This window comes from Lynx rufus, unplaced genomic scaffold (genome assembly GCF_022079265.1).
Source record: "Lynx rufus isolate CCGP_SWC_20201006 ecotype Redwood Valley unplaced genomic scaffold, mLynRuf1.p SCAF_45, whole genome shotgun sequence".
Classification (NCBI taxonomy): Eukaryota; Metazoa; Chordata; class Mammalia; order Carnivora; family Felidae; genus Lynx; species Lynx rufus.
The window spans coordinates 1,625,144-1,652,726 of NW_025814862.1; the positions used below are offsets into that span (position 1 = coordinate 1,625,144).

Sequence of the window (27,583 nt, forward strand, 5' to 3'; positions counted from 1 at the left end):
TTAAATTAATATTATACTACTTTACAGAAAACAAAGTTATAATTTCATTTACTCCCCTTTATGCTATTATTGCAATTTATTTTACTTCTTCATATGTTATAAATCCAACAATACTTTATTATGTTTTTGCCTTAAACAATTTATAGATTTTTTAAAAACTTTAATTTTCTTTCATCCAAAAGAAATTCATTGACATCTGCATACTGCCTTTAATGAATTCTCTCAGGTTTTGATTTTCTGAAATATCTCAATATATATTGCTTTTAACTTTTAAGTAAGTTTTGTTGAACATAGAATTCTTAGTTGACAAGTAGGGTTTCTTTGTTTTTCTTACACCACTGTGAAGATTTCATTTAATTGTCTTCTGGCTGCCATCATTTCTGATGAAAAGTCATCTGTAATTATTTTTTATTGTTTCCCTACTGGACTGTCTCTTTGTTGTTATTTTTGCTTTCCATCCTTTGTTTTCAGCAGTTTCACTAGGTTTCACTAGGTTCTTTTTTTTTTAATGTTTTTATTTATTTTTGATACAGAGAGAGAGACAGAGCATGAGTGGAAGAGAGGCAGAGAGAGAGGGAGACACAGAATCTGAAGCAGGACACAGAGCCCGCTGCGGGGCTCGAACTCACGGACTGCGAGATCATGACCTGAGTTGAAGTCGGACGCTTAACCGACTGAGCCACCCAGGCGCCCCTTCACTAGGTTCTTCTTTATGTTTGCCCTTTCTGGAATTCCTGAAGTTTTTGGATTTCAGGGTTAATGTCTTTCCTCAGTTTGGGGGAGTGGGGAGGAATATGGCTGCTATCTCTTAAGATAATTCTTCTGCTCCATTCTTTCCTCTCCTTCTAAGACTCCAATTACATATGCATTAGATCAATGATTCTCAAAGTGAAATGTGGTATAAGAACTTCTGGAATTCTTCAAGACCCTTTTAAGAGATCCACAGGATAAAAACATTTATTATAAGAATATTCTCATAAGCATTCAATGTAGTTTTCTAGAATCTATATGATGTGTGATATCACAAAAGATTGAATGCTGAAGCACTTTTGAAGATCCAGCTGTCTTCTATTATATTAAGGAGATTTGCATACACACACACAAGTCAAATGGTGCCACTCTTCTCACTACTTCTGTTTTGGAAAATATAGTATTTTTATTTCATTTTTAAAATACGTCATTTATGTTAAAATTTGTTATTGGCTGTGTGCCCCCTCCCCAATTCATATGTTGAGATCCTAATGCCTGATCTGTGAGAATGTGACCTTACTTAGAGATAGGGTCTTTGTAGAGGCAGTCAAATTAAAATGAGGTCTTTAGAGTGGGCCCTAAGCTAACATGACTGGTGTCCTTATAAGAAAGGGAAATTTGGAGACAGACACACACACAGGAAGCATGTCATGTGAAGATGAAGACAGAGATTGGAATAATACTTCTATAAGCCGAGAAATGCAAAAGATTGAAGTAAGCCACCAGAAGCTATGGAAGTCATAGAACAGATTCTTCCTCATAATCCTCAGAAGGAACCAGACCTACTGATAACTTGATCTCAGATCTCTAGCTTCCAGAGCAATGAGACATTATGGTATTTTGCTACAGCAGTGCTAGGAAACTAATACAGCATGTATTTGGCTTATTGTTTTTTAATGAATTAATAAATATTTCTAAAATTCTTCAGTGAACTGAAGAGCTCTTTATACTCTTAAAATTACTGAGAACTCCAAAGGGTTTTTGCTTATGTGAGATATATATATATATATATATATATATATATATATATATATATAAACTGAGCCAACTGAGCCACCCAGGTGCCCCTAAACATTTTAAAAAATGTATTTAAATAATAGAACCATTCTGGAAGCCCTCAAACTCTGGACTATGTGTCATTAGCCCACTATCTGCTTGAGATTCATTCCTCTGTGCAAGTTTGTAGCTGCTATTGGCAAGAGGATTAGTCTGACAACAAGCTACCTATACAGGTACTTAGAGAAGGTATTTAGGTTATAACACCAAACATGAATGTAATAAGACATTATTAATGTGTTTTTGTCTGTCAAATCTCCCATTTTAAAGAGTTTTTTAAAATTAAAGTATTATTGACATACAATATTATATTATTTTCAGGCATATAACATAGTAAGTTGACATTGGTATACACTGTGAGATTTTTACTTTTAAAGTGGCATATACACCCATATTTCTTTGGAATTTCACATGGCCCTGCTAATCAGCCCTCAGGATTTCACATGGATGACCCTCAGGAGTCAGAAAGTAACCTAGGATATCTCTCTATCTAAGAGTCTTACAGTACCTATTCTCTATTAAATGCCTTTCACAGCTCCAGAATTCTACAGTCAGTAGAAAACAATAACTGCATCCTCCAATCCACTTCTTTATTTTAGACTGGACACATCCCTGTAGCTACTGTCTTGTTACTTTTCAGGACTGGTAGGCAGAGATATGAGTGGACAGCACACTTAATATGGAATCCCTGGGATGGTACTGATTTACAGTCACACAACCAGATCCATGAGACCCACAGTGACATAAATATGTACACAGGAGCAAAGATACATAAAGATATACACACTGATGAGCACTGCAGGTACACACAGACACACTGAGTGACATACAGAGTAACATATACAGCATACACACACTCATAACTGGACCTGTGAAACCCACAGATTTACAAAGGTGTGTATCTACCCAGACACAAACTAGAATTGTGAGAGAACAGCCACACACATACAGGTTTACAGATTCACCTGTACAAGACATACACACACTGTTACACAGAACACAGACACAGATGATTCTCTGAACCATCCACAAATAGTTACAGGCAAAAACACACAGAGGGGCACAGGAGCAAATACACACGTAGTCATTCACTCAGACCTGTGAGACATACACACATACACGAGCACATATCTATACAGACTCAGACCAGACCTGTAAGTCAACAGCTATATGCCATCACATACAGATTCACACCAGACTCACAAGCCCACAAGTGCAAATTACACTTCCATGTACAGAAGGCTTACACACATACACACATCCAGACACATACCAGAACTGTAAGAGAGCAGCCAGATACAAGCCCGCAGACCAGATTGCATGCATACACTCTTTCTCAGAGGCACACCCATACACACACACACACACACACACACACACACGAGAAATGAGGCAAGAAACACACAGAGTCAAAATGAACATAGGGTGATTGTGCAACAGATACAAAGAAACAAGATCTGTAAGACCCACAGAGACACAAATATATATACACAGGTTCACCTATACACAAGGACTCACACGATAACCAGCCCTATAATACAACAACCACTCACCACCACACTCACAGATTCACAACCAGACTTGTGAGATTCAGATACACACAGTCTCACACGCACCCAGGCTTTTGCCCTGGGGTTGCTATTGAACACTGTCTGCACTGAGCACAGCTCGCTGGTGTCAAATGAGACCCTGTATGTGGCCAAGCCTACCTGTAGTCAAGGTAGGGGTCTGAAAAGTTTCCAGTCTGCCTCACCCCAAACTAGCTCTCAGGAACCTGGTAATAAACTTCTTTCTGGAGTTACTCGGCCTGGGTTCAAAGCCTGGCTCTTCATCCTCCTGGCTGTGTGACCTGCGACAAGTTACCCCACCACGCTGTGCCCAATTTTCCTCATCTCTAAAACGAAGGTAATAATATTTACCAAACCTCACTGAACTGTTGTGAATGTTCTGCCAGAAAATACATGTCAAGCTCTTTCCAGGCAAGAAAGGTGCCTGGCATGTTGTTGGTCCTCAATAAATATCGGCATCATCACTGTGATAAAGTTACGGGACTGTGCCAGAGCTGTGCCACAGCCCAGATCCTCCTTCCCAAGCTCCTAAGGGTGGGCAGTCCCACCAGGGCTCGGGCTCTCCCTTCTTCGGGGTCCAGGGTGCAGGCCACCACCTCTAGGGTCCCTAAGACCAGAGGCCTGAGGATTCGCAAAAATGAATGTGGGTCGGAGCCCACCCGACGCCATCTGGAGGCATGGACGAACTGATAGGATATTTCCACGTTTCTGGGTACCGTCCTCTCACATCCCCAATGAGAGAGAGACACTCACTCCACTCATTCACTCACGCACCCACCCACCGAGACACAAGAGCCTTATGCAGCAAAGAGTGGGAGGAAGAGTGGGGCGGGGCCAGAGAGTTTAGTTGCTGCGCTGGGAACTACATTTCCCAGAAGCCTGTGCTTACAAAGCCGATTCGCGTCGAGGTGCCAGGCAGCTCCGGGACCCCGACTGCATTCTCTCAATGGAGTCCACGCCAGCGCGACGCAAAGGCTACCGGAAGTTGTAGTTCGCGTCCGGTCCGCGCAGGCGTACTTTCCCGCGGCGGTCGCTGAGCTGCTCCTTTGTGGTCGTGGGTCCGCTTTTGTGGGAGGCCGGCCCGCTTGCTCGCGCATCTGTCCGAGCGTCGGTCGGTCTGTCAGTCCGCGGAGGGGCCGCGTTCTACGCCCGCTGCCTCCGGACGGCTGAGCTTGAGGCCGGCCCTGGTCCCCCGACGCAGTGCCCCAGGTCGCGGGTGATGGGGCGTGAGCGCAGCCTCGGGTGTGTGGCGCTTGCCGAGCCAGCTTGACCCCGACCTTGAGGGGAACTCAGGAGTCTCCGCGTGCGTGACCGTGCAGCAGGGAGTGCGCGTGCAACCCCACGGGGCTCCCCTGCAGGCTGTCCCTGAGCCCCAGGAGCAGGCCCCGCGCCTCTGGGCCTGGCCTGGGGCCCAGGAGGCTGCAGAGCTGCCCACGCCTCCGGGGAACACTGCCGAGGGGCGCCATGGAGACCCCTGCCCCGAAGCCCCAGGAGACAGGTACAGTTGACTCTTCTAGTCACTGGGTCTGTGGCCTTGCGCTTGAGACTGACACCCAGAGATGTCAGCCTAGTTTCCCAGAAGCACCTAGCAGAGTCAGGCCACCGTGCGCACCCGTTTACTTCCACGTCTCAAGCATGCTGAAGAGGAAGGGAATGGCAGTATTCTTCCTTCTTGATTGGAGTGCCTGAGACACTGGCAGAATTAATCCCTGATGCCTATCGGATTGTGTTGGATATTAGGGCTCCCTCCCTACCCCATCTATATGGGCTGTTCCTGACTTCTCTCTGATCCTCCCCCATGCCAGGGGTGGAGTGGGCTCTATTTAGTTCAGCCATGCGCCTGGTGGCTATGGGCAGAACAGCCCCTTTGACTCATTTCTCCTCCTCAGCTCTGCCCTCTCAGGAGCCTGCTCTTACCCTCAGAAAGAATCCAGAGGATAAATTGGGTCAGGGTCTCCTGGAAGCCAGGTCCGAGGTGAGTAGTTGTCTTTTTTTCCTTCTGAACATCTCGCTCTGTATAAAGGGGGTTGGCACTTTTCTTCTGCCCAGGATCTTCAAGTCATTCAAGGACCACCTCTCTCCCTCTCCCAATCTGGGGTGCCTGCTCTCCCGTCCTTAGGAAGCTCTGGGCAAGGGAACAGCTCTGGTAGAAGAGTCCAAGTGTGTCCTTGAAATGAGTGTCCCTTCCAGCCTGATTCAGCCCAGTGGGTGGGTCATTTGCCCAGCATTATAGCAGGAGCTCAGAGGAGTGGTTTTAGTGGAACCTAAGCACATAGATGACAGCTCACCCAATCACTTCAGTCACCTTCACATGCAGACCTGGGGGATGGCCCTCCTTGGGGAGAATTTTCTGGGATGGAATCAGGTAGGGGGGTGTGGAACAGTTGAAGGAAAGGCTGCATTGCAGCACCAGGGTAAGAGTGTTGGTAAGGGGGTGCGTCCCTGTCTGCATTTCCACTGTACGGACCCTGAAATGGGGTTGTCAAGGAAAAACCTGGAGTTTTAGCAGATTTGGGAGCTCAGCGAGGAATTGGCCCTGGGGCCACTTCTGCAGCTAAGTAGGGCCCAAATCCCTCCTTTCACAGACTTTGGGTTTTGTTTCTCATTTTGTTCTACCACCTAAACCACCCCCATCCTTCACAGTATTTAAAAGGGTACAGTTGATAAAGAGAGTGTTCAGTAGTGAGAAGGGCTGGAGGATGGAGGGTCCTTTGACTTTTTTAGGGTTTTGTGATTCTGTTAACCTCCCACTTGAAAGGGGTCTGATTACAAAAAAATAGAAGTAACTATAAAAACCATATTATGAGATGTGCCTAGCTTCTGTAATGTGTTAGAATGCTCTTTTGTTCTATAAAACGCTCAAGATTGAAATGACTGTCAAATGCTGTATGTGATCTTTGATGGGTCAGAGATCCAAAAAATTCAATCAAAGGAAGTTTGGGACAATTGAGGACATTTGAAAATGGATTTATCTTAGATCATATAGTATCAACATTAAATTTCTTGGGTGTGATGATAACACTGTGATTGGGTAAGAGAGTATCCTTAGAATATACAAGGTGAAGCATGTGGGGTAAGATATGATGTTTGCAACTTACCTTCGAATGGTTCAATAGGAAGTGTGCATGCACTTGTGAGTGACTCCCTCAAGGTAGTACCTTTCTTGTTCATAGGTGTTATTCCTAAAGGATCAGCTTGTTAGATCCTTGAGTAACTGGTCCTCCTCTCCTGAGTACTCTTCTCTCCCAGCAGTCCCACTCAGACTCACAGTCAAGTGTTTTGCTCTCCTGGGACATCCTCCCCACCCCCACAGTCTTTTCTGACTTCCTTGCCAGTTTCAGTACCACACATTTGATTCCCACACCTTCCCCCTGGGATTTGTTTCCTATTCTACAGAATGAATGCACACCGGACATGGGCTTCTCCCAGTGGGTTGGGAATACCCCCTGATGGGCCTTCACAAGGCTCAGATCCTATCTTGCCCTTGCCTTTTGACACCCTCACACAGAAGCCTTGTAGCCTCTGATAGCCCCCTTTCTCCAACACCACATTCTGTTGTCTCTGGAGCTTGTTTCTGCCTATGTTTCTCCTTTCTTCTGCTAATGCCATGACCATTATGCTTCATCTCTGCCTGCCTCAGTTATGGGCATGTTCTCAGCACGTGTCCTCACCCCCACTTTCTCATCTCCATGAAATCCAGTGGGTTTTCTGAATCACATTTATTGAGGTATAATTTATATAAAGTTCTCCAATTTTAAGTACAGGATTTGATGAGTTTTGTTAAATGTAACCAGCACCACAATCATAACATAGAACATTTCCATCACCCAGAAAGTTCCTTCATACCCCTTTACAGTCAGTCCTCTCCCCCAATCCTGTGGCAGCCACAGTTTTGCATTTTTTAAGAATTGTGTATGGAAATACATAGTATGTAGTGTTTGGTTTCTTTTTAAAAAGATTTTTTTAATGTTTATTTATTTTTGAGAGAGAAACAGAGAGCATGAGTGAGGGAAGAGGGAGAGGGAGACAAAGAATCCGAAGCAGGCTCCAGGCTCTGAGTTGTCAGCACAGAGCCCAATACAGGGCTTGAACCCATGAACCGTGAGATCATGACAGCTGAAGTTGGACTCTTAACCAACTGAGCCACCCTAGCGCCCCTAGTTTTGTTTTTTAAAGATTTTATTTTATTTTTTTTTAAGAGGGAGACCCGTGAGTAGGTAGAGGGGAACAGAGAGAAATCTTAAGCAGGCTCCACTCTCAGCACGGAGCCCAACGTGGGTTGCAGTCCCATGACCCTGGGATCATGACCTGAGCCAAAACCAAGAGTTGGACGCTCAACCAACTGAGCCACCCAGGCGTCCCTAAATATTTTATTTTTAAGTAATTTCTATACCCAACATGGGGCTCAAACCCATAACCCTGAGATCAAGAGTTGGGTCCGCCAACTGAGCCAGCTGGGTGCCCCACATAGTTTTTAGTTTCTAATTTCATTTAGCGTAATGCTTTGAGTTCATATCGTTATGTGAATCAATAGTTTGTTCCTTTTTATTGCTAAGTAATATACCATTTGTATTAGTTTACAAGGGCTGCCATAGCAAAGTGCTACAGATGGCTTAAACAACAAATTTATTGTCTCAGTTCTGGATGTTCAAGATCCAGATTTCAGCAGGATTGGTTTCTTCTGAAGCTGCTCTTCTTGGTTTGTAAAGGTACCTTCTCCCAGTGACTTCACATGGTCTTTCTCTGTACATGTCTGGGTCCAAAGTTCATTTTATTATCAGGACACCAGTCCTATTGGATGGTGGCTCACTATAATGACCTCATTTTGCCTTTATTATCTCTTTAAGGACCCTCTCTCCAAGCATGGTCATTTTTCTGAGGTACTAGGGGCTGGGACTTCAACATGTGAATTTGGAGGGGTCACAATTCAGCCCAAAAGACTGTATGGATATTTACAATTTGTTCATCCATCTACTAGCTGAGGGATATTAGGTTGTTTCCAAGTTTTGGCTATTACAAGTAAACCTGCTATCAATATTTGAGTACAAATATAGATATTTGTACTCTGTTTTAAATTCTCTAGAATAAATTGTTTTAAATTCTCTAGAATAAATACCTAAGTGGAATTGCTGAGTCAAATAGTAAATATATGTTTAATTATCAATTTTATCGATCATTTCCAAGAGCCATCTTTTGATTTGATTTTCTCTATTGAATTTCTGTTTCCTATTTCATTGATTTTAGATCCATATTATTTCCTTCCTTTACTTATTTTGGTTTCTTTTTTTTAAATTTAAAAAAAAATATTTATTTATTTTTGAGAGAGAGAAACAGAGACAGAGAGTGAATGGGGGAGGGGCAGAGAGAGAGGGAGACACAGAATCTGAAGCAGGCTCCAGGCTCTGAGCTGTCTGTACAGAGCCCGATGTGGGGCTCGAACTCACGAACCATGAGATCATGACCTGAGCCAAAGTCAGTTGCTTAACCGACCGAGCCACCCAGGTGCCCCTACTTATTTTGGTTTCTTAAAGTTGAAACTCAGATATTGATTTGGCACCTTCCTTCTTTTCTCATATACCATCCGATGCTATAAATTTCCCTCTTAGCACTACCTTAGCTACATCCCACAAACTTTATGTTGTATTTTCATTTGTATTCAGTTCAAAATAGTTCCAGTTTCCATTGTGATTTCTTCTTCAACCATGTGGTATTTAGGAATGTGTTGTTTAATTTCCCAATATTTAGAGATCTTCCAGATATCTTTCTATTATTGATTTCTAGTTTAATTCTGTTGTAGTTAGAGAAAACTTTTGTATGATTTGAATTTTTTCAAATTTACTAAGATTTATTTTATTGCTCAGAATGTGGTTTACCATGATAAATGTTCTATATGCACTTGAAAAGAATGTGTGTTCTGCTTTTGTCAGCTAGAGTGTTATGTGAATGTTAATTAAGTTGAATGATGTGTTAATCAATTGTTTTATGTCCTTACATATTTTTTGCTTATGTGTTCTATCAATTATTGAGAGAGATTATTGTTGAAATTACCAAGTATAATTGTGGATTTGTCTTTTCAGTTCTATCAGGTTTTTGCTTTATGTATTTTGAAGCTTTTTTGGTACATCTATAATGTTGTGAGCTTTTAATGAATTGCTGTTGTGATGATGACCATTACATAATCGCATAGTGATTATTATGTAACATCTCTCTTTATCTCTGATGATGTCCTTTGCTCTGAAATCTGCTTTGTCTAATGTTAATGTAGCCACTTCAGCTTTCTTTTGATTAGTATTTGCAGGATATATCTTTTCCCATTCTTCTACTTTTAAACTACCTTTGTCTTTGTTTTTCTTTTTTTCTTACTTGATGTTTATTTTTATTTATTGTGTATGTGTGGTGTATTTGTCTTTGTTTTTTTAATGTTTATTTATTTATTTTGAGAGAGAAGGATCATGCACAAGCCAGGAAGGGGCAGAAAGAGAGGGAGAGAGAATCCCAAGCAGGCTCCACACTGTCAGCATAAAGCCCAACACGGGGTATGATCTCACCAACCGAACCGTGAAATCATGACCTGACCTGAAATCAAGAGTCGGACATTTAGCCGACTAAGCCACCCACGTGCCCTTGTCTTCGTTTTTAAAGTGGGTTTCTGTGGCTGACATATAGTTGGGTCTTAATTTTTTATTTATTTATTTATTTATTTATTTTTTTTTTTTTATTTTAAAAAAAAATTTTTTTTTCAACGTTTATTTATTTTTGGGACAGAGAGAGACAGAGCATGAACGGGGGAGGGGCAGAGAGAGAGGGAGACACAGAATCGGAAACAGGCTCCAGGCTCTGAGCCATCAGCCCAGAGCCTGACGCGGGGCTCGAACTCACGGACCGCGAGATCGTGACCTGGCTGAAGTCGGACGCTTAACCGACTGCGCCACCCAGGCGCCCCGGGTCTTAATTTTTTAATTCGATTTGACAATCTTTAATTTTCAATTGGAGTATTAAGACCATTCACATTTATTCATTTGTTTACTTTAAGTTTATTTATTTATTTTGAGAGGAAAAGAGTGTGTATATGCAAGCAGGGGAAGGGCAGAGAGAGAAGGAGAGAGAGAATCCCAAGGAGGCTCCACACCTGCAGTGCAGAGTGGTGGCTCAGTTTCACGAACCATGAGATCATGACCTGAGCTGAAATTAAGAGTTAGACACAACTGAATGAGCCACCCAAGCACCCTAAGACCATTCACATTTCTTTTTTTTTAATTTTTTTTTTTAATTTTTTTTTTTATTTTTTTTCAACGTTTATTTATTTTTGGGACAGAGAGAGACAGAGCATGAACGGGGGAGGGGCAGAGAGAGAGGGAGACACAGAATCGGAAACAGGCTCCAGGCTCTGAGCCATCAGCCCAGAGGCTGACGCGGGGCTCGAACTCCCGGACCGTGAGATCGTGACCTGGCTGAAGTCGGACGCTTAACCGACTGCGCCACCCAGGCGCCCCTTTTTTTAATTTTTTTTAATGTTTATTTATTTTTGAGACAGAGACAGAGCATGAACGGGGGAGGGTCAGAGAGAGGGAGACACAGAATCTGAAGCAGGCTCCAGGCTCTGAGCTGTCAGCACAGAGCCCAACGCGGGGCTCGAACTCACGAACTGTGAGATCATGACCTGAGCCGAAGTCGGACGCTCAACCGACTGAGCCACCCAGGTGCCCCAAAGACCATTCATATTTAATATAATTATGGCTATGACTGGATTTACATCTGCCATTTTGTTATTTGTTTTCTATAGGTCTTGTGTCTTTTTTGTTTGTTTCTCCTTTATGCGTTCTTATGAGGTAAACAAATACTATTTTAGTATACTCTTAATTTCTCTGATTTTGTTAACTTATTTTTTCCTTTTAGTTGCTTTACTAGATGCTAGAGTGAATTTGACTTTGTTGAGTGTTGGCTTTTTTTTGGAATTCTTAAATATTTCTGGAATTTGTTCTGGGTGGGCATTGCTTAGTATTAGTTGGATCTTTCAAGGCTTGCTCTTTAGGTTTTGTTGAGGTGGAGCCAGAGAAGGCTTTAGTCTTGCGCTAATTTTGTCAGACCACTGAAGCTCTTCTCTTCTATGGACTCTTCTCAGTGCCCATTCAGCAGGAGGGCATTCCACTCTGGCTGGTGAGACCATAAACTACCCCCAACCTTGTGTGAGTTTTAATAATTGTTCTACCTACTTCTTTCTGGTGTTTCTTTTCCTGGTTTGGGGTTGTTTCCTCCCAGGCACATGCCTGTTGGTCCTCAGTCAGTCTCAAGTGGATCCAGAGTTCTGGGTCCTCTGCTCTGGCATGTAGCCCTAGAAATTTTAATCACCTGGACACCCTAAACTCTGTTCTCCTTCAAGTTGGTGAGACCACAGGTTCTGTCTGGGTCACCACTCCCCACACTATAGTCTGGAAACTGCTTCCAGGTGGGAGGATCGGGTGGCTGTGGGGCTCATTTTGTTTCCCTTCTGTCAGAGGTCTGTTTTGAGCTGCAACTCGTCTAGTGTCTTGAATTCAATCATTGTTTCATACATTTTGCCCAGTTTAGCAGTTGTCTGAGGGAACAGGGCAAACCTGGTCCTTGTTACTTTTTTGTGTCTGGAAGCAGAACATGAAACGCAGTTTTTACCAGGCTGCTTCTTCTTCACTCTGCCAGCCCACACGCAGAATCTGTTCTCGTCCCTCTCTCCCGCCTTCCCTCTGTCCATCCTGCTGCAGAACACAGGCATCAGCACCTCAGAGCACGTGTCTTCATCCTCTGGCCACAGCGGCACCTCCCACTGCTCCTCATCCACGACGACAGAGCTCCGTGAGTGTGAAGTATCAGGATACGCGCCCAGCCGGAGCCTAACTCACCCCATTTCTGGGCGCCAGCGTGCTCTGCTGTGGCCTGCCCCTTCTCTAATGCTTGAGACAGGAGACATCCCTGACACGATTCTGGACGCGGCACGTACTGCTGTTTGTTCTCTTCTCATAGAGCCAGGGCAGGGTCTCCAGCCTCTTGGTGTGCCCAGCCAGAGAGGCCGGAGATGGCCTAGCGGGGACTGACAGATGCTGCGTCCTTTCCTTGGTACCTGAGACTGGGATACTTTCACGCTGCTTTATTTTCTCTTCAACCACAGGAGGCCCCACTGCTCCCAGTCTTTTCCCTAGCTGCAGGAAAACAGGCTCAAGGAAACTGGGTGGCCAGACCAAAATCATACTGCTAATCCCTGCCCTGCTTTGCTTTTCCTTCTTCTTTGAAAAGTAATTTTTTTTTAATTTACAAAACCAATATTTGCTGTGTAACAAAGTTAATAATCTTCTCCTTTCCCTGTACCTACAATCACATTTCCTTAAGACAGCCAGTGTCCTCAGTTTTGATACTTATTCTTCCACATCTCTTTCCTTGTTCACATGAGCAGCTTCCAGCATACGTAGACATGGGGCTTAACCATATTGTTTTAAAAATGGGATCAGAGGGGCGCCTGGGTGGCGCAGTCGGTTAAGCGTCCGACTTCAGCCAGGTCACGATCTCGCGGTCCGTGAGTTCGAGCCCCGCGTCGGGCTCTGGGCTGATGGCTCAGAGCCTGGAGCCTGTTTCCGATTCTGTGTCTCCCTCTCTCTCTGCCCCTCCCCCGTTCATACTCTGTCTCTCTCTGTCCCAAAAATAAATAAACGTTGAAAAAAAAAATTAAAAAAAAAAAAATGGGATCAGACTGTACACATTCCAGTGCTTCCCTTTGTTTTTATGGACGTATAATTCACATACCATAAAATCCGTCCTTTTCAAGGGTACAATTCAGTGGTTTTGAGTGTATTCACAAGGCAGTGCAACCGTCAACCATAGTCAGTTTTAGAACATTTCTATCACCCCCAAAAGAAACCCTATATCCATTAGCTATCACTCTAGCCCTCAGCAACCACTAATTTGCTTTTCGTCTCTCTGTATTTGCTTATTCTGGGCATTTCATATAAGTGGGATCATACCATATGTGGCCTTTTTTGGCTTCCTTCACTTAGCATAATGTACAACGCATACCTTTGGATAGCTGCATTATTTTCCGTGGTCTGCCTGTAGGCGCCTACCCTAATTTAGTCAACCATCCTGATGCCTTGGTTGGTTGGTTTCTGGTAAGTACAGTGCTGGCAATACTCAGCCTTGCATTTGCTTCCTTATGTGCAGAAACTTTATTTCTACAGTGTGAATACCCAGAAGAGTAGAACAATTCCCACTCCCACCAAAAATGCTTCCTCATTGCCAGGATGCCAGGTTTTAATTAGTGCTCCCCTGATAGGTAAAAAGTGTTACGTTATTTTGTTTCAATCTACGTTTTCCTGACCAAAAAAAAAAAAAATCATTACTCTTTTTATATGTCCATTGGAAATGTGCAGTCTTCCTCCTTGAATGGCTTTTTCTTATTTTTCAAATTTTGAAACCTTTAAGCAGAGTAATAACAACCCTCTGTGTACCTACTTTGCAAAATTAATGACTAAATTGTGTCATATTTGTTCCAAATCCTTTAACGTTTATTTATTTTTGGGACAGAGAGAGACAGAGCATGAACAGGGGAGGGGCAGAGAGAGAGGGAGACACAGAATCGGAAACAGGCTCCAGGCTCTGAGCCATCAGCCCAGAGCCCGACGCGGGGCTCGAACTCCCGGACCGCAAGATCATGACCTGGCTGAAGCCGGACGCTTAACCGACTGCGCCACCCAGGCACCCCTGTTCCATATCCTTTAAAAAAGTAAAATATTGCAGGTAAAGGCAAGAGGTTTTTTTTGCATCCTTCTTGGCCCCCCATCTTCTTCTTCCCCTGCCCTCCTCAGTCTGTGACAGTATCAGAGGATGGTAACGAACGGCAAACACCAAAGGGCACCTGCCATCTGCCATCTGCCAGGCACTCGAGTGTGTGCTTCGCACACAGTAGTAATTCATTCAGTCCTCTCTGTGATTAATGACATAGGTACTGTTAACAGACAAGGAAACTGAGGCACCCCCAATTCATAGAGCCAGGAAGGGCAAGAGTGGGTAGCCCACCCAGGCCATTGGGCTTAGAGCCTGTGCTCTCATCTGCCAGACAGTAGAGCTAGATGCACATCTGAGTGTCTGTAAACTCCACGCGGTGCCGTGTGTGGTTCTAGACGGTACCGTGTCAGGCATCACACCGGGCATGGTTTCCCTCAGCCTCCTTTTGTGCCCACCACACTGCTCTGAAGAGCTCCCCACAGGACGAGTTACTCCACCGTGTTCATTTTCAGTGCTGCACAGTTTTCTGTGGTATATTCATCCCTACCGGTTGATGGGCGTTCAGCATGTTTCCAGTGTTTTCTCAGTTACTCGGGCTGGATAGGAATCTCAGAGTGAACTTCTGAGGCACAGGGAACACACACTCTCGGCTTCACTAGAGAAAGTGGAGCAGGTTTTGCCCTTCAAAATGGATGTCCCCCTGATACCTATCCAATGGTGTAAGACCATCTGTTTCCCCACGGACCAGCCCCCACTACTTACTTTCAGGCTTTAAACATTGTGCCTCTCTGCTGTGTGTGAAATGGTATTTTATTAATCATTTCTGTGTATCTAGTGTAGCTGAGCATCACCTCATGTGCTTATTAGTCATTTGTCAGTGTTCTGTGAATTGTCTGCTTAAACCCTATGCCCATTTTCTTTTTTCTTTCTTCTTAGTGATTTGCCAGTGTTGCATGCAGAAAATGTAAACTTTCATGGAAGAAATGTAAATCGCCCCCTCCTGGTTTCTGGGTTTCCTGTCATGCTAGCCAGGGATTTAGGGAACTATCTCCCAGCAGCGCCCACATTTAGATCCTTGTCCCACCGAGACTTGCATTTTGTGTGTATTATAAAGAGTGGCTTTATCTTTCCTACTGCGTTATGTTGGTGTTTGTCTGCGGTCGGGCTGCCGTAACAAAATACCACTGACTTGGCGGCTTAAACAACAGAAATGTATTTTCACACAGTTCTGGAGGCGGCAAGTCTGAGATCAGGGTGCCAGCAGGGTCCGGTTTGCTGAGGCTCTCTTCCTGGCTCTTGCTTCTCGGGATGCGCAGCAGGGAGAGAGATCTCTTGTCCTCTTCAAATGCAGCCACCAAGCTTGTCAGATCAGGGCCCACCCTTATGGCCCCTTGTAACCTCGGATACCTACTAAAGAGACCCTGGCTCCAAATACAGTCATGTTGGAAGTGAGGGTGTCCACATATGATTTCAGGTGGACACAGTTCTGTCCACAGCAATGGTGAAAACTGTCTAAAAGTATAAACCACTTTTTTTTTTAATTTTTTTAACATTTATTCATTTTTTGAGAGAGCATGAATGGACGAGGGGCAGAGAAAGGGAGACACAGAATCCAAAGTAGGCTCCATGCTCTGTACTGACAGCACAGGGCCCAAAGCAGGGCTCAAACTCATAGACCGTGAGATCATGACCTGAGCCGAAGTCAGAGGCTTAACCGACTGAGCCACCCAGGCACCCCAAGCATAAGCCACTTTTAGAGCTGTTGGTCAAAGCTCTGGTGGTCCCTAAGGATGCCCCCACTCTTCCTGACCTCCTGGTAGGCAGAGGGCCTCATCTCAGGGCCTGACATTGTGCACCACGGTGCCTGACCATGGGTGCTGATGCAGGTCCAGGGTTTCCAGAGAAACCTGATGACCCCTGGGAGCTTGGTTGCATGCCAGTCACTCCCAGCAAACACTTACAAGATGGGAGCCAGGCCTCCCCTGCTTGGTTTGTTCTTCATTGTTATGTCTAATGTAATGCCCTGTCTATGATTTAAGCCAAGATCCCACAGTACCCATGTCTTTGAAGAAAGACACACCCTTGCCACCTTAGGTCAGCGCCCTGATGGGCCTGGAGAGCTTATATGCTGCTATCAAGGGGGATGCAGAGTGGAATTGGAGCGTGAAGAGCTAGAGGAACATTGGGGATGCCAGCCTGGAGGCTCCAGAGCCGGTGAGGAGCCCCAGGCAGCAGAGGAGCCTGGGGTTCTAGAACAGGAGTGCCTGCACGTGTCAGTGACCACTGTTGGGGAGAGTGGGAACAGGTCAGGACATGAGCTGAGGGAGGGCAGGGGAACAGGGGTCTGGTGGGAAGGTGTGGGAGGCAGGCAGGCAGAACACAAAGTGGCTCCCTTGGTCCTTTGGGCCTGTGCTGATAAGTAGAGTTTACTTCCTTAGGGTGTAATAATGGCTTCCTGCCCAAAGTAGGGTCCTTTTGCAATGGTGAGATTTGAATAGGGCTTCTGGGTTCTTTGTACTAGTCTTTCAAGTTCTTAAGCTTGACATTCTTAAGCCTGGGAAGCATAGCATCTTACCCAGAACTTACAGCAGCCTCCAGCCCACTGAGGCACCTGCACCAGGGCTGGCCAGTTAGCTTGGCCCTCCCAGTCCAGAAGGCCAGGGTCTGCATGGCCATTCCTGGTTCAGACGTGTTGTGTATGTTGGGCTGTAGATAGATGGCATCTACAGCACAACCTTCCATACTCAGGAGAAGGTCACCCAAGGTTAACCCTTCATTCCTAAGGTCCTGAGTCGACATGTGGCTCCCTCGGAGCCATGAACACAGTCTGAATCACTCCTGTCCTGAGTGAATGAGAATGTGTGTGTCATTCCAGGAATCGGTGACTTTCAAGGATGTGGCTGTGGACTTCACACAGGAGGAGTGGGGCCAGCTAGACTCCCCTCAGAGGGCCTTGTACCGTGACGTGATGCTGGAGAACTACCAGAACCTTCTTGCCCTGGGTAAGATAGCTCCTCAAGCTCAGCCTGCAGTCTGGGCATTCTGCCATGCCAATAGGTATTCCCAAGCCTCCCTTCGGTGCCAGGCCCAGATGCAGGAGATGTGGTCTCTGCACTGATGCTGGGCCTGGGCAGTGCATGGTAACTGCCAACATCCTTGCCTGGAGGTAGGGCTCGTCCCAGGGTTGGGGCCAGAAGAGAGGGAGGAGATGGACAGGGGCCTGGGAGCCCAGCCTGCCCTGGAGCTTTCCAAGGGAGATACAGAGGGGAACATTAGTACCCACGGGGTCCTCAGAGTACATGCTTCATTTGAGGTTCTGCATGTGAGACCCCCGTCCCCGGGGATGGCGCACACCTCTTAGTGCTGGGCTGGGCTGTTTCCTGGCGCTGTCCTGCTGTGGGGAGCCACAGCACTCAGAACCACACACACCACTTCCTCCCTACAAACAGGACCCCCAGTCTGCAAGCCAGATGTGATCTCCCACTTGGAACGAGGTGAGGAGCCGTGGTGGATGCCCAGAGAAGCCCCTGGAGGGGCTTGGCCAGGTGAGCAGGGAACACAATGGAAGGATATACAGACCCTTGCCTCTCAGTGCTCACACCCCCGCCCCCGTGTGGTCCTGCTTCCTTCCTTCAACACATACGTTGAACACCAACTGTGTGTGGGCAACTGTGCTGGAAATTCAGTGGTAAGCAAAACAGGCAAAAACCTCTGCCTTCTACTGGCGAGAGACAGAAATAATGTCCACATCTCTGGAAACATTCAACAAGTGGCAAATGGACAGGGGGCAGGGAGTGTGTGGAACCAAGGCTTCACTCACCGAGAAGAAGGCAGAGTCAGCCTTGGGTTGGGAAGGGAGGGGGATCAAGGTTCGCAGAGGTGGCTCCAATGGAGATCATCCCCCTGGCATGTGAGGCTGACAGGAGACTGATTTAGCTCTTAAAGAGATGTACATACATCAGAGATGTACGTACACACAGCAGTCGTTTCGATAAGTGAATCATGTCCAACCGCCAGACCCCATGAGCCCTGCCCCTTTCCTGGGTCCCTGGCTCTATTTGGAATTTCCCATCTCCATCTTCCTCTGCCCCGTCTCTTGTGGGCTTGCACCCATCTCACCCGAGATGCATGCCCCAAGCCTTGGCGTGCTCTGGCTGTTGGCCTCCCCTCTCTTCTCTGTGCTCACCTGAACCCCCGGCAGACCACAGCCTGAGTTCTAGTGCCAGCTCTCCGCGTGCTTATGGAAGATTGCATTTTCTGTTTCTTACAGAAGGGGAGCCTGGGCATGAGGTGAAGGACGAGTCGTGTCAACGACAGGGTGTTCACAAGGAAGAGCCTTACCAGGAGCCCATCACTGAGCCACTGGTGAAGTCTAGCATCCACAGCCCCGGTCTGGGCAATGGATGGGCCCGAGAGCGTCCGGCAGCCTCTCTGGTGAGGGGTGAGGCCACACTGCAGAGGCCAGCGCCCACCAGCTGCCGGGACATTTCCCTGGAGAGGCACCAGCAGGGCCATGAGGTGTCTGAGAAGGATTTCCCCTCTGGGCGTACCCTCTTCACCCCCCAGAACATTCCTGAAGACCCTCCTGATGGGTCCACCGAGGGCTTCCGGTCTGGTGAGGCGGCCACGAAGCACCGGAGGGCAGGCGCAGGGAGAGGCCCGTGCAAGTCCGGTGATCACGGTGAACATCTGGCCCCAAGCAGGAGGCGGGTGGCGGCCTCTGGGGATGGCCTCTTCGTGTGCGGCGAATGCGGAAAAGCCTTCCGCCAGAGCTCGTCCTTGACCCTGCACCGGCGGTGGCACGCCCGAGAGAAAGCCTACAAATGCCACGAGTGCGGCAAGGCCTTCACCTGGAGCACCAACCTCATCGAGCATCAGCGCATCCACACCGGCGAGAAGCCCTTCTTCTGCGGCGAGTGCGGCAAGGCCTTCAGCTGCCACTCATCGCTGAACGTGCATCACAGGATCCACACAGGCGAGCGGCCCTACAAGTGCAGCGCCTGCGAGAAGGCCTTCAGCTGCAGCTCGCTGCTCAACATGCACTTGCGCGTGCACACAGGCGAGAAGCCCTACCAGTGTGGCGCGTGCGGGAAGGCTTTCAACCAGAGGACGCACCTGACGCGCCACCAGCGCATCCACACGGGCGAGAAGCCCTACAAGTGCAGCGCGTGTGGGAAGGCCTTCACCTGCCACTCGTCCCTGACTGTGCACGAGAAGATCCACAACGGGGACAAGCCGTTCAAATGCGGTGACTGCGACAAGGCCTTCAACAGCCGCTCGCGCCTCACGCTGCACCAGCGCATCCACACGGGGGAGAAGCCCTTCAAGTGTGGCGCGTGCGGCAAGGCATTCAGCTGCCACTCGTACCTGGTGGTGCACCAGCGCATCCACAGCGGGGAGAAGCCCTTCAAGTGCAATGAGTGCGGCAAGGCCTTCAGCTCCCACTCCTACCTCATCGTGCACCAGCGCATCCACACCGGGGAGAAGCCCTTCGACTGCAGCCGCTGCTGGAAGGCCTTCAGCTGCCACTCGTCCCTCATCGTGCACCAGCGCATCCACACCGGGGAGAAGCCCTACAAGTGCGGCGAGTGCGGCAAGGCCTTCAGCCAGAATCACTGTCTCATCAAACATCAGAAGGTCCACGCCGGGGAGAAGTCGTTCAGATGTAACGAGTGTGGGGAAATGTTCGGCTGGAGTGCCCACCTTGCCGAACACCAGAGACGACACAGCGAGGAGAAGCCCTTTGCCATTCAGTTCAACAAGCACTTACTGAGCACCTACTACGTGCCAGGCAGCCTGCTGGGCACGGGGGGCACGGGCGTGAGCAGCGTGGACCCACTCAACGCCCTGGACGTGGCAGAGCTCTTGTGCGTGGTGCAGCCCTCGGCCAGCAGGACTTTCCCGCTGGGCAGCAAACCTGGAAATTAGCATGGCATGCTGGTTGTCATCAGCCTCGCTGCTTCCCCAGAAAGCACTGCGGCTCAGATCCACGTGCCTCAGATACAAGACTGGCCCTGCCGCCTGTGCCCATCTCCCCACGCGCTGGGACACCTCTCTGAGCGGTCGGCACCACCCTGGGAAGGGCTGCCCTATAGGAGGGAAGACGTGAGGGCCATTTGAGGATGTCCCGTCGTCCTGCTTTCCTTGGGCTTGCAAGTCACCAACCTGGGGAGTAGGTCTTACCTGAGGACAAAAACAAGGTATATTGATCATTGTGTCCTCGGGACCGGCTCCTGGCATGATTTCGATCAGGAATTTCCTTTGTATGCTGTTATGTTTAGAATAATAATAATGGTAATAATAGAAACAGAGTAAGTATGAACGCTATTCTTTCCAAGTGAACATTATTCTGTTCTGGGAGAGGAGAATAATCTTCACTGGTGGGGGTTTGGGAAAAGGCAAATTTCCCGGCCTGGCTTCATTGAAGCAGCTCTACTGCTGGTGACAGCACCTCCGTCTCAGAAGCCCAGCATTAGCGTAGCCAGGTCCTGACACACCAGCTTCGTCCTGGTGGGAAATGGTGAGCACACAGGCGGGTGCCCGGCGTTCATCCAGGGTGTGGTGTTGGGGATAGATGTGTCTAGAAGCACGCCTTCACCCAGGCTGGCCAGTCTGCCCGCAGGGCCTCCCTCTGCTCACCAGTTCAGCCCTGTGGGAGGAGCCCCTCTGAGGGGACCTGTCCCCCTGCTGTCTTCAGAGGTGGACGGCGTTCATCTGGAATTGTTTATTCCGCACAGTCCTAAGCAAATCCAAGCTGCTTTCTCAGTGATAATACTTTATGTTTATAGAGAGAGCTATAGTTTATGAAATGCTTTTTAGTATACTTTTTAAATTATGGCAGCAAAATGACCACATTTCGGGAAATGTGGAATTAAGGAAAAGACTCCCATAATTGCTAATAAAACTGCATTTCGCACTTTGATACATTACCTTCTGCTTGTTTCAGAGTGGATTTTTACGTTACTGCAAACATAGTGTATATATCACTTTAATCTTTTTTTCCCACCTACTGCATAGCAGAATTTTTTTCCAAGGAACTGCACTGTCCTTGGAGTTACATGTGTTTTAAATGGAGGCATAATGTTCTATTAAATATTCTTTTATTGGATGTTGAAGTTATTTCCATGTTTTCACTATTATAAATCATTTCACAGTTATAAACTATTCTTCATAGAGCATCTTTTTGGGTTTTGTTTGGTTTTGTTTTTTAAGATTTTATTTTTGGGGTGCCTAGGTGGCTCAGTTAAGTGTCTGACTCCTGATTTTGTCTCAGATCATGATCTCACGGTCGTGGGACTGAGCTCTGCATCAGGCTCTGCACTGACAGCACAGAGCCTGCTTGAGATTCTGTCTCTCCTTCTCTCTCTGCCCCTCCCCCGTGCACACCCACGCTCTCCCTCTCTCTCTCAAAATAAACTTAAGGAGCACCTGGGTGGCTCAGTCAGTTAAGCATCTGACTTCGGCTCAGGTCATGATCTCACAGTTTGTGGGTTCAAGCCCTGCATTGGGCTGTATGCTGACAGCTCAGAGCCTGGAGCCTGCTCAGATTCTGTGTCTCCCTCTCTCTCTCTCTGTCCCCTCCCCACTCATGCTCTGCCTCTCTCTCTCTCAAAAATGAATAAACATTTATAAATAAATAAATAAATAAATAAAATAAACTTAAGGAAAAAAAAAGATTTTATTTTTAAGTGATCTCTACAGCTATTGTGGGGCTTGAACTCACAACCCTGAGATCAGGAGTCACATGCTCCACTGACTGAGCCAGCCAGGCTCCCCTTAGAGCATTTTTTTGCATTATCGTTCTTTTAGCATTAAGAAAAATCTAAGAAAGATTTCTAAAAGTGAAATTTTTGAGGTAAAGGAACAGCCTCAAGAATCACCATTTTTGTATGTTTTTGGTGGTGTGTAAAGTAAGACCATTTCATTATGAAGAAATCCATCAGCAGTAGTGGTCAAGTAGGAATGTCCCCTGCCCAGCCATCTCCAGGGACGGGACTCCCTTTTCAAAGCTGGGTGTCCACACGGTCTTCGTTCAGGCACAGTGACAACACAGCGATGCTCCTGGGCGCCTGCTGCTTCACCACATCCCTCCAGAGTGTGGTCAAGCCAGCCTCCCATTATGCAGTCCCCAGGCCACATTGTGGCAGTTATGGACCCTTCTGTGACAAATAGGAAGACTTCTATTTTACAGCCGCATTTGTAAAAGACAAATACAATCTGTGCTTGATTCATCATTATACCCATTTTTTCTCCTTATTTCAAAAGAACTTCAAACGAAAAAATCTCTTTGGGGCCCCGCACACTATGCCTGCTGGCGGCCCTGCAGTGCGCCTGTGGACTCAGCCGAGTGGTACCTTATTATCCCTTTACTTGGCGCCTTCTGTAACTAAAGAGGCCGAATATTGAACACGTTTGGAATCTTGGTCTTTTGTCTTGACAATGATTTGAATATGCCCTTTCTACCTCTTTTCATTGGAGACTTGATGTTTTTCTTTTATTTGCGTATAAACTTTTTTTCCTGATTATGTGAGCAATACGTATATACTGAAGACATTTGGGGAAAAAGTCAAAAAATTGTAAGAATAAAAATACATTCAGTATCAGTTCATCAGCCATTGCTGGAGGTGCATTTACTTCTGTTTGTTTTTTTTTTTTTTTCTGGGCACATATAATATGCTTTTTCTTTTAGAACAAAACTGGATTCATATTTTGCATGTTATTTCTATCCTTTTCCATTTAATGTTTTATGATGAACATTTTCCACATTACAAAATTATTTTTCAGAAACATTATTGATGGCTGTGTCTTTCTCTGTCTTATCATTGTGTCATGATCGATCTGTTCCTTTATTGTTGAACATCGACATTACCTATACCTGTAAATAATTCTGGAAATAAACCTGTTTTGCCCTTTGGTTATTTCCCCAGAATAAATTGTGAGAAGTAGAGTTCACAGGCAGAAGTCACAAACATTGCACAACTGTTTCTAGGTCAAACCCAGCACAACATTCTTAATTCTCCCACGTGGGCACCAGGAGCATCCTTTCCCTGCGTGCACCCTTCCTTGCACACACTTGGCATCAGCTTCACTTTTTATATTTACCATTTTGATACATCGCGAATGTTACTGGCTCATGTTTTTTTACCTTTTTTTCATATCAATTGTCTATTCCATTCTTTGTTTTTTATACACACAGACATGCAGAAAGCACCTTGGCACATACATTTTTATCTTTGTTAACAGAATCTTTAATGTACAGAGATATTCAAATTCTGTGTAACTGGATCTTTTTGGTTTTGCTGTTTAAATTTTTCCTTAGTCCTTAGGAAGCTCCTTCTTTAAATCCTTTTTTGGTTCCATATTTTGCATTAAACTCTTAAGTCAAAAAAACAAGAACTCTGAAGTCCATCTATTTGGGATGTAAATTCCAAGGTCCCTGAATCATTCTAGAATGGCATTCTTCACTGTTCCTTAGACTTTTCTGTTTGTAGCTTCATAATTCACTTTAATGCGTAGTAGGACCAGGACTATTTTCAATAGGTGTTTTTTTAAGTTTTTTTTTTTAATCTATTCTTTGAGATAACCCAGGATTCTTCTTCTCAGAGCTCAACCTCTTCTTGCCCCTTCACATCTCATTGGGATTTTGATTATAATTGACTAGTTTGTGAAAAATTACTATAGATTTTATATATATAATCTTCACATCAAAGCAGCAGTCATTCAAATCTGCCTCTAAGCATCAGAAAAGTTGTATAGTTTTCTTCATAGGTATTCTTACATATATGTTCAATACGTATGTTTATTCTTAAATTCATTCTAATTTTGTGGGGTTTCTAGATCAATCCTTTCTGTTATATATAGGACAACTATTGATTATATATATAATATATATATCTTTTTGTATATTTATTTTATATCTAGCAACTTTACTGAATTATTCTAGTTCTCTAACAACTTATCATTGTATTGGGCTTTCTAGGTAAATTGTCATTTAACTTGGAAATAAAAAACTTGCCTCTACTTTTCGTATAGCCTTTTATTTCGTTTCTTTTTAAAACCCATGTTGGCTAGCACTTCTAGAGCAGCAGTCAGTGTTGGTGGCAGTGGTCATCTGTGACAGACTCTGTTTGGGTTGGGAGACCAATGTGTCTCACCTCAAAACACTTTGGCTTCTAAAGACTGTGTTATAGCTGCAGTGACCACATGGCCCAATTCTGAACAACAAGGCTCAAATGGAAATCTAGAAATTTGGGGAAAGTCTTTGCTTTCCTGATAGGAGAACTATTCCTTCCTCCTCCCCTTCTTCCTGTCTGGAAATTAGATGCAATGCTTGGAGGTGTAGTAGCCATCTTGGGACCATGAGACAATTGAGGATAAAAGTCACACATAATGGAATGGAAAAATAGAAGGATCCTAGGCCTTGAATGAAATTTTTCAGCAGCTGTTTCAGCCCCCAACAACATTCAACTTCCTGAGTTCTTGTTGTGTAAGAATAAACAATTTAGTCCATCTGTCCTTCCTCACAGTTGTTTTCATTCCTTACTGGTACAGCATCTGGGTCTTTATCTTGACTTGAAGGGAGACAGATCTGGCATTTCACCTAATAGTGAAATGGCCATGACTGCTTGTTTATCACATTTTAATGAACTGTTTTTATAAGCCTAGCTCGCTAAGACTTCAAAAAATCAGGACCGGATGTTGATTTTTACCAAACACCATCTTGGCATACCTCAAAAATCATTATATGGGTTTCCTATCTTGTTCTGGAGATACCACTGGATTTACAAAAAGATTTTTTAACATTATATCCATCTCTGTGTTACTAAAATAAACCCTGTTCACCAAGGGTGCATTAACATTTACTACATATGAACTCACTTTCCTAGGGCTTTGGGTGCAACAAGCAGAATTGTCCCACAGTGAACCCAAGATTTCATTCAGGTTTTGCCTGGTGGTGAACAACCTGTTACAGGAGTTCCTCCCGCACTCAGCAGGAAGGGTTGCCCCAAACCCCACTCCTAGATACCACTACTCGGATCATTCTCCTACTTGCTCAAAATAAAAAGGAAAAGATGAAGTAGATGTGGGGCCTCCCCAAGAACATGACACGGTGGCTGAGATGGAGCCCATGGAAGATCCCCTAATTTACAGGGTGTCTGCAAGATGTACCAGATGCTGCCAATTTCTAGATGTTGAGTTGGGACTCACTTTTAATCTTCTGAATTGTTAAAAGGACAGACACTACTTCTGTAATTAATACAGTGAGCAATTTCCACTTTGAACAGTAAAATATAGGGTCCATAGCTCTTCCTCTAGCACTACTCCAGAATGACACTGTTGTTCCTATCCTGACAAAAGCTGTGACATGACCAATAGAAATAGGGAGAGCCCAAGAGTGTACACACTGTCCCAGCCAAGCCCACCGCCTCTAACCTGCAGCTGGCAGCAAGCCTCGCTCCTTGCCAGTTTGCCCCCGGGTAGGCAGTGCCAGCAGGAGCCAAAGAGACTGCAAGCTGAGAGGAGGGCAGCAGGGCAGAGGGCAGAGTCAGGATTCTTGGCACCTTGCCTAGCCCAGAAGTCAAAGCAGTTGTGCTAGGATAGGGGCAGTACAAAGTTATGTGAGACCCCAGTTAGGGTTACAGTGCAGGTTGTGCTTGAGGGGTTGGGTATAGGGTGAGGGTTAGGATAGGTTGAGATAGAATTTAGGGTTAGAATTAGGGTGAGTTATTTTTCATGCCATGAATACCTGCTGGAGCAAGAAAAGGATGCCTTTCTCATGCCTATGAGTGCTGGGGCAGACTGAAATTTCACATCCATTTCCATAAGTCAGTGGGCCCATAATTACTCACTGGAGGACAATAGATTTGCAGGACAATCTGCACATCTCAGCAGAAGTTAAAGTTAATTCCAAGCCAGTATCACTTAGGCACAAAAGCCAACTGGTGCACTTTGCATATTCTAATTGTGTAAATTCTTTCAATAAAATTTTAAATTTCCAATTGAGTCAAGTTGGAGATGTCTGTTTCCATTTGTTTCCTCCCATGGTGGAATCATTTTGGGGGTGGTTATGGGGTGTGCTCAGGGGGCTCCTCTCCACTGCCCTTGGTAGGTTACATCTTCCTGCAGGAAGTCCAATCAATAGTATCAGTATTAGGGCACACTCAATGGTGATTACCACCTTACTGGCTTTATTGTCCCTGGGTTGAATCTGGGAGCAGAGATGCCCTTTAGCGTGTTTATCTGTAGCTGTACTGCAGAAGACTCATAATCACTGTGGGTCCATTTGCAATGATCTCCATCAAGTTATGGTGTTGTGTCAGGGACCCCCAAGACCACCCACAGTCTTGATACAAAAGAAGGACTCACAAGACTCATAGCCAATTGCAATTTATTACCATGAAAGTATACAGATTCAAATCCACGCAAAGGAAAAATGCACACAGGGGCCACATCCAGGAAATACCAGGCACATGCTCCCTGGTGTCCTCTTGCAGTAGAATTGCATGGAACATTCTTATCTCCCAGCAACATGTGACAACAGGGGCAAAGGCTGCCAAATAGGGAAGCGCAGCAAGCCTTGCTGTCAAGGGTTTTTACTGGGGGGTAGTCACATGGGCACATAGCACTCGCATGACTGACTCCAGCCTCTCTGACTCCAGCTCCCACCTTCCCCTCCCAGTGTAGAGCAAAAACACACTTTCACAATAAATCACATTCTTGGGATAGACTTTTCTGGTCAAATTGGGAAACACAGCTCAAGGCCTCAGGCCTACACAAACACTCTTACCCACAGAATAGTCTATGGGCTCAGAGGTGATCTAAAGACAGGCCTTTCTTTGGAATGTGCAGGGTTTGAGCAACCCAGGCAAGCTGAGTGAATCCTTTCCTGCCCAGGTATCCTCTGGCCTTTAGGAGAGTCAGGGTAAAACATTTGGGGCCTTTTTCCAAAGAGCATGTGCCATGGAACACCTTGCACATTTTCACCTATTATGCTAAAAATCAAGATCTCAGGATAGTAGGTGCAAAGACATTTAGGCCTCAAAAGGTCCCAGTGAGCCATCTGCTCTTAAGACTGTGGCCCTTAGCACATCACCTGGTGACTGCTGGTCCTCATCCTAATGGTCCTGTATTGCACAGGGTATCAGTTTTCTCTTCATTGCCCTGTAGGATGGGAGTCACTGCCTGGTTGAGACATACAAACAATGCTCAACAGATTAAGAGATCTTCCCTTGAGCCCTTATACTAGAATTGAAACCCCCCTCAATACAATCTGATAAGAAGGGCCCCAATCTGTACTCTTTACCCAAATGCGACTCAGGTCATAAATCTATTAAAAGAAAGACTCAGTGGGAGGATCCCACATAGGGTTTGTACTCCATGACCATGAACATGAGAAGAAAGATCTAAGAAGGTGGTGGTCCCGGCCCAAACCATTCCAACTATGAGGCATTTATTTTGTG

The 27,583-nt window shown here is 45.7% G+C and overlaps 1 protein-coding gene across 1 annotated transcript; it reads left to right on the forward strand.

Annotated features, from left to right (window-relative positions):
* Positions 1-4,669: 4,669 nt before the first annotated feature.
* On the forward strand, positions 4,670-21,365 carry ZNF74 (zinc finger protein 74). The gene is made up of 5 exons (XM_047098272.1): positions 4,670-4,872; positions 5,264-5,349; positions 16,999-17,125; positions 17,573-17,668; positions 18,394-21,365. The coding sequence occupies exons 1-5, from the start codon at positions 4,839-4,841 to the stop codon at positions 20,049-20,051; spliced, it is 2,001 nt and encodes a 666-aa protein (XP_046954228.1). The 5' UTR covers positions 4,670-4,838; the 3' UTR covers positions 20,052-21,365.
* The last annotated feature ends 6,218 nt before the right edge of the window (positions 21,366-27,583 follow it).